The sequence below is a fragment of the Malania oleifera genome, chromosome 4 (genome assembly GCF_029873635.1).
Source record: "Malania oleifera isolate guangnan ecotype guangnan chromosome 4, ASM2987363v1, whole genome shotgun sequence".
Classification (NCBI taxonomy): Eukaryota; Viridiplantae; Streptophyta; class Magnoliopsida; order Santalales; family Ximeniaceae; genus Malania; species Malania oleifera.
In genome coordinates this window covers 105,408,865-105,416,580 of record NC_080420.1, presented here as the reverse complement: position 1 = coordinate 105,416,580, position 7,716 = coordinate 105,408,865, and the positions used below count along the sequence as shown (strand labels likewise).

Genomic DNA, 7,716 nt, shown 5'->3' with positions numbered 1-7,716 from the left:
CTATAGAAGGCCTAGGGCCTAATGTACAAGGCCATTTCTATTTAAATCAAGACACTAATATAGTAACAGCCTTGACAAATATGGATACTTCACTTAATGAAAATTGATCTAAAACCTCAAAAATGAATTTTATTGAACTTGATCTACGCTCAAATAGTATTCAAGTTTGTTTATGTATGCTCTAATTAAGATATAGTTTTTTTTTCTTTTTTTAAATAGAGCCATAATGAAAATTTCACTCCTACATGTGTTAGAACCCAACAATCTTCCATTATTAATGAAAATATGTTAATATTTTTTTATAACTTCTCTAAAATATGTATATTTTGGCCAAGTTTCTAAAGGATTATGTGAGTAATCAATTGTACCTCAATTAAGTAAATTGTTTTGACTTTGTTATTTCTCAAGTTTGGCATTAGCACTCAAGTTTGATACACTAGTTCCAAGCTTTGGTCGTTTAGTTGATAAATGAGTTGAACCAACAAAAAGGGATATTTTTGCCTTTTGGTGAGCAAAAGGGAAATGAGACAAAAGATTCTCAAATTAAATACGGTGAAATAAAATACATTTCATATGCAACATAGAGGTGATTTTTCGAAAGTATGTTGATGTGACATCTCATTCGATCTTCTTTATATCCCTTTCTTTCTTTGACAATATATAATAGTTGTCATACTTGCGCTTAAGCCGTCATCTCTCTCTCTCTCTCTCTCTCTCTCTCTCTCTCTCTCTCTCTCTCTCTCTCTCTCTCTCTCCAAACATGTACACAAAGACTCCAATGGCATATGAATCTGCTCTCCGGTTGTATTATTTTATGATTAGTTGTTATTTAATCTGATATGCAATTTTTATGTATCTTAATTAATGTTAGAGATCCTAACCCTAACTTTTCTTGCAGTAAATATCGACCGATGCGTTTTTATTGATTAAATCTATGGCAACAAGGGATTTCAACAAATTTGTATGTTTCTCTTCCTTAATAAGCTTTTATTCATCACTTGTATTCCTCTTCTTATATTTACTAGGTTAGATGGATCTTAATTAGCTACCGAGAAGACTTTTTTTTTCCTGGAAAATTCATCCTCGTGCACACACATACATAAACAAACAAATGCATTCTCGCTTTATTCATTCAATACTGTGCATAAATACTAACTATTATATTTCTTTCCCGGAAAAGGGTATGGATTTTGAGAAGATAACTGAGAAAAGCAATTCTCGATGCGTGTATTTGATTTCCCTAAACCCCAAATGTTGAGATTCATGATTTGAATTTAGTAAGGTAGTGTTTGGGGATATTATTCGAACAAATTTAAATTGAAAACACGAATTCCATGCTGCTGATCACAAGTAATTATTCTCAATTTTATTTTCTAGCATTGATGGTGTGTGTGAGAGCTTGAGGGAACTGAGAAGGGGTAGCTCAAGAACATCTTGAGGCCCATGGGCTGACAGCTGGGGCCTGGATGTGATTGGGCCTGGCTAGATCTACACACATCAATATCAACATCTGTTTATGTGTGTGTGTGTGTGTGTGTGTACTGTGCGGCATGAGTTCTTGGAGGGGTTCAGGAAGGGTAGATAGGGCTGTGTGGGTGGGCGCATTGATGGGCGAAGGGAAGGATGGTGAATTTAGGTTGTGGGCTTCAAGGGACATAAAGTTTATCTTAAGTTGCAAAGTTTTTGGAGATGAATAGCCATTGTTGCCTGCAGCACACAGGAAGCTCTTTTTGTGAGTTTCAATGCAGCAGCCTGGATGGAGATCTTATATGTAGCTGTAGTCACATCCATTGGATTGGATGAGAGAGAGAGAGAGAGAGAGAGAGAGCAACTGTCTGTGTTGTTGAATGAAAGTAATAACCCTTTTAAAGTACAAACTGTTTAAAAAATTTATGAGTAATGATAACTTTGTTTATGTTTGAAGAGATTTTGATTTTGAAGATGTATGGTATTTGAATAGGATGTATAAAATTGTGTTTAAATTTATTTGAATCTGAATATAAGGTCAGAAATTTATACCTAAAACACTACCTTAGTACCTAATTTTAATAAATTCTTAAGGGTACGTCTGGTTCAAGGATTTTATTCCAGTAAGAGGAAAGGAAAATATGGAGAAAATTTATTTTACGTTTATATAAAATACTATAAAAAATAAAAATTTAATTTAATATGACTAAAAATTAGGAAAAATTAAATATTTTTGTCTATAGATTTGATATATATATTTTTTATTTCTTTCTCATTTTTCTTAATAATCAAATATGAAAATGTGTATTCCTTAATATTTTCCTTTCATTTCTCTAATATTTTCTGAATTCCAAACTAGCCTAAAAATTTAGTAAAATTATAAATCATTAAAATAACTAATTTCATGCTAATCTATAATGTATGGGTATGATGATTAGCTTTAAATTTTTAATTAACTATTTCCTTAGCCAACTCTTTTTCCCACTTTGTTCTAATAAAATAAAAGAACCCAGAAGCCATCTCCTCCCAACCAGAGCAGAGCCATTGAAATTTCTACTTGTTTGTTATGTACTAAAAGAGAAAATCATAAATCCTTAATTTCCTACCGCTCTTTGATTAATTGCCAGATAATTCACTAATTAATCAGCAACCACTTCTAAACTTGCAACAACAATTTTTCTTAATGCATGCTATATGTGTGATTAAAATTTAAATGAACTTAAATATATGTCACAGATTAGTGAAATTTCAATAGATATTCATATTATCAACTTAAATAAAATAAGATAATTCAATCATATGAGTAGAGGACAACAAATTACTAATACAAATTCATCAAAATGAATCTTTATCATTGCTTTAATCTCTCTCTCTCTCTCTCTCTCTCTCTCTCTCTCTCTCTCTCTATATATATATATATATATATATATATAAAATTTACTTTCTCATTTTGTTTGATAACTAAACATAAAATAAAAGCATGAATTTCTTGATATTTTTATTTTATTTTTATAATATTTTTTGAATTACAAATAGTACCATTACTATTTTAAAATTTTTTTCATTATCAAGTATTTGAAGAGGAAAAAAAAAATTCTTTCATGCTGCTTTTTTTTGCCCTTTTTAATTTCTTCCTTGCTCCTCCTTTTCTCTCCTACCAAACATAATTTTAATTTCTTGGGGTAGCTAGCTAGCTATCTAGCAAGATCACTAGAAATGGAACCCCAGACACAAGCTCAAATGTAAGGACAAAAGCAATATAACCTTGAAACAGAGGTACGTTTGGGGTTTGAACCCTACCAGTTGAGTGCATATCAGCGATTTACATCCTACATCGGTGGAGGGCACTGTCGGCGTAGGCAGTGTTTGGTGCCACACTGGGGGAATTGGGCTCCAGGGTCGGCTCATCCTTTAGGCCATTGAGGTGTTCGCCTAGGGCCCTAAAAATTTTGGGGCCCCCAAAATTTTTTTTTAATATAATAATATATTTTTGGGGTCTTAATTTTTTTTAATTAAATAATGTTAATATTATTTATTATACTCTTTTCTCATGCATTAACTTCTCAACTAACAAATAAATGCAATTTAATTCTTTTTTTTTTTCAAGTCTCATTGACTTCCCAACTAATAACTTTATTATATTTCTAACTATCTATTGCTCTCATCTCTCTCACTTAGCTTTTCTAAAAAAATCTTTTCATTTCTCACACTCTCTCACTCTTATCTCTCGGTTTCTCTATGATTTTTGCTTCGACTCTTGTGTTCATCATTTTCAAGCTTCTGATTCTCTGTAATTTTCATCAATCCTAATTTTGATTTTAATGTTTGTGCATTATTTTTCTATTATTTTCACTCTAAATTTTTTTCTATTTTTTCTTAAATTTTGAAAGTTTTGAGGTTAGAGCGTTGTATCTGGCAATAATCCGATATCTTTAAAGTCTCGCTCGCTGATCGATTTGCAATAATAATAATAATAATAATAATAATAATAATCAGGTTATATTGTTTCAATCTATTATTTCAATAGATTTATTAAATTTATTTTTATTTGTTTACATAATTTGTCAATTTATATTTAGTGTTAATTTTGAAAATTAATTATATCAACGAGAAAATATGAATCCGCATATGAAAAATGAAGAAAGAAGAAAAAGAAGAATTAGTGTCCTCTCAAAAGGGAGCTTTTGATAAATTTATTTTTGCATTTCAAAACGCTAGAAAAATTAATTTTAAATAAAAATAAAAATTAAATAAAATATTAAGGGTCTTTGACTAAATCATTCGCCTAGGGCCCCATATTATGAAGAGCCGGCCCTGTTGGGCTCATGGGTAGCGGGAGTCACAAAAAAAAAATCACTAGAAATGGAGGGCCCAGATGCGATACCATTTTCATGATGGATCATTCAGAGTAATGTCTGCACATATGATATGATTGTCCCTAGCTACTACACAGACTAAAATATTGAATGGCTCCAAGTAGGGCGCACAGTAAGTTACAGTGACCCATGCAGTACGTTAGAAATTCCCTTCCTTAAATAATTGGTCCCCCAGACTGCATGTTTTCACGTGTCCTGCCCTCTGTTGCCGTTAATTACACCATCATCCGCATCAGCCCCTGCATTGGATTCTAAGGACCATGATCTCATTTTTTTTCAAGCATCATTATCCAGCCCATGACGCCACTCCCATCCCCGGGCGCTTGCCCCCCACGCCCCAATCATAGCTGCCCAGTCCCCTGTATACTCCCCCCTCCCCTCATGGGTGGGGACTAGCATTTATACAAGACAAATCTCCTTCAAGGATGAGAGAGAGAGAGAGAGGGGGAGAGGGAGAGGGAGAGGGAGAGGGAGAGCACTAGACTATTACTATAGCTAGCTAGCTATAGGATTGTGTGTTTTTGGTATGTTGGGCTCCTTGGTGCTGACATTTTGATTTTGCCATTTTACAGTGAGGAGGTAAAGGTGAAGGCTTAGTCCAATTCCAATTCCAATTCCAATTCCAACTCCAACAACATGTTTGATGGAGTGCCTACAGAGCCCTTCCACCACTTCACCACCACAGCTTCATCAAGAGAGAGACCCTCTCTGTCTCTCCCAGCTCTCAGCTTCCGTGGAGGAACCACCCCCGCTTTCCCCACTTTTGATCCTTACCCCATCGCTTCTCATCACCATCATCATCAACAGGCTGCAGTGCTTCATGGACAGCAGCCTGCTCACAGCCAGCTTCTTCATCACCACCACCCATTGCACCATCACTCTCCCACTCAGAGACACCATGGAGAGGAGGACAGCAGCTGCAGGTTGCTCTCTGCTACTACTTTAGAGCTCGAGAGAGATCAGTCAATTGATCCATGGTCCGACGAAGAAGTGCTAGCTCTCTTGAAGATCAGATCTAGTATGGAGAATTGGTTTCCAGAATTCACTTGGGAGCATGTCTCTAGGTACTTACATATTTATTCAATTTACTCATATTTGGTATTCTATATACATATGTTTCATTTCTCTAATTTGTTCTAGCTGCTCAGGTGGTGTTAATTAATTTCCAGTTTGGGATTAATTTGGGTAGTACAGAATTGAGCTGCTGTTGCTATTTGATTTGTTAATGGATTCATTTTCATTCGGTTTATCTAGTTTCTTCATAATCACTTGAGCTCAGATAGGTAGCTGCTTGTATCTAGTTTCTTCATTATCACTGAAGCTCAGGTAGGTAGCTGCTTGAACAATTGTGATCTTTAATTAATTATATATGTTTAAACTAGCTAGCACGTGGATGGGGAGAGAGAAAGAGAGATAGATGTGGTGATTATGAAATTTTCAAATAAGCAATTTTTTTTTTAATACAGCTTTGATCTCTGCTGTATTTTTTTTTTAAATTAATCGTACATAAAGAGAATAAATGCTCATGACACAGGTGGGGTTTGTTTTGTTTGTTTATGGTGGTGGAGCAGGAAGCTTGCAGAGCTTGGGTTCAAGAGGAGTGCTGAGAAGTGCAAGGAAAAATTTGAAGAGGAAAGCAGATACTTCAACAGCTGCACTAATTACAGCAAAATCAACCACAGGTTTCTCAGTGAGCTTGAAGAACTATATCATGGTGATCATCATCAAGACCCTCCACATGAGGTTTTAGCTGAAAAGAGCCAAAAGATAGAAAAACCATTAAGCACTGAAGAAGAAGAAGAAGAAGAAGAAGAAGAAGAAGAAGAAAAAGAAGAAGAAGATGGTGATGATGACAACATGGAAAAAATTTTGGAAGAAGATGATTTCAGAAATAAAACTGCAGTTGGGGGAAACCCAGTTCAGGAAATTAACAAGGAAGAGGCACTGCCAAAACCCAAAAGCAAGAAGAGAAAGAGGAACCACAAGTTTGAAATGTTGAAGGGCTTCTGTGAGGATGTTGTGAGGATGATGATGGCTCAACAAGAAGAAATGCATAACAAGCTTCTGGAAGATATGGTGAAGAGAGATGAAGAAAAGCTTGCGAGGGAAGAAGCCTGGAAGAAGCAAGAGATGGAGAGGATTAGCAAGGAGATTGAGAATAGAGCACATGAACAAGCCATTGCAGGCAACAGGCAGTCCACCATCATTGAACTATTGAAGAAATTCACACCCACTTCTTCCCAAAATCCTCACTTGGAAGGAAAAACAATTGAAGATCTTCTTAAGGTGCCAAACAGTGCCGTAACTCCCCCACAAAACCCTCCTCTCACAACTCAACCAAGCACTCAAACCATAGTAGTTAACGAAACCTCACCAACCCAAAACCCATGTTTTAGCCTTGAGACTACTCTCGACCCATGCATTAATCCAAGAGTACCCACTTCACCTTCTCCAGCCCCATCTTTCGAAAACCCTAATCGGATCCATATCCCAAACAACCCATTACCACCCAATACTATTTCACATTATCCCACACACCCAAAACCCCCGCAAAACCCTAATGCTTCCACCAAGGACAGAGAAGACCATGGCAAGAGATGGCCAAGGGAAGAAGTGCTCTCACTCATAAACCTCAGGTGCAGTCTCTACAACAGCAGTGAAGAGAGAGAGAGTGCAAATAAGGCTCCGCTGTGGGAGAGAGTGTCACAAAAAATGCAGGAGCTCGGTTACAAGAGGAGTGCAAAGAGGTGCAAGGAGAAATGGGAGAACATAAACAAGTACTTCAGGAAAACTAAAGATGCCAACAGGAAGAGGTCTCTTGACTCTAGGACGTGTCCTTATTTTCACCAGTTAAGCAGTTTGTACAGTCAAGGGAAGCTTGGGGCGCCCTCGGATGGGCCGGAAAACCTCTCTACTTCATCGGAAAACCAGTCATCCTATCATCAAGGTGGGTCTAGGACTGATGCAAGTAATAATATGCATGTTGCAGAAGGTGACGAGAAGAATGTGGCTCAAGCACCAGCTTTTGATTTTGAATTCTAGTTTTGCTTTTTTGCGTTTGCGGGCTTTTGAGATCATAAAGTGCTACCTTTTTCACCAGTAAACATGAAGTCCTACCTTTTTGACATACTTCTTATATATTTTCAATATATTTCTTCTGGTTCAACGAGGCATACATGACTAGTATACACTGGCACCGACAATTTGATTCGGGTCACCAAAACCGGATGGAGTTGGGTTCTAGTTTCATCACAATTGCTATTTCTACTCCTATTTTTGCTATTTCAGGAGAATTACTTTTCATTGTCACACGTGAGCATAAATAAATAAATAAAGCAATATGCGCACACTATTTTTTTTAAAAGGCAAAATA

At 36.1% G+C, this 7,716-nt stretch overlaps 1 protein-coding gene across 3 annotated transcripts; it reads left to right on the top strand.

The window, feature by feature from the left end:
• Positions 1-660: 660 nt before the first annotated feature.
• On the top strand, positions 661-7,516 carry LOC131153169 (trihelix transcription factor GTL2). Of its 3 annotated transcripts, XM_058105295.1 has the most exons (4): positions 690-801; positions 899-961; positions 4,916-5,407; positions 5,915-7,516. In XM_058105295.1, exons 3-4 carry the CDS (start codon positions 4,980-4,982, stop codon positions 7,383-7,385), a joined length of 1,899 nt encoding a protein of 632 aa, XP_057961278.1. In that variant the 5' UTR covers positions 690-801; positions 899-961; positions 4,916-4,979; the 3' UTR covers positions 7,386-7,516. The 3 variants fall into 3 exon arrangements, with proteins under 3 accessions (XP_057961277.1, XP_057961278.1, XP_057961276.1); XM_058105294.1 differs by having other exon boundaries at positions 661-961; XM_058105293.1 differs by lacking the exons at positions 690-801; positions 899-961 and having other exon boundaries at positions 4,555-5,407.
• The last annotated feature ends 200 nt before the right edge of the window (positions 7,517-7,716 follow it).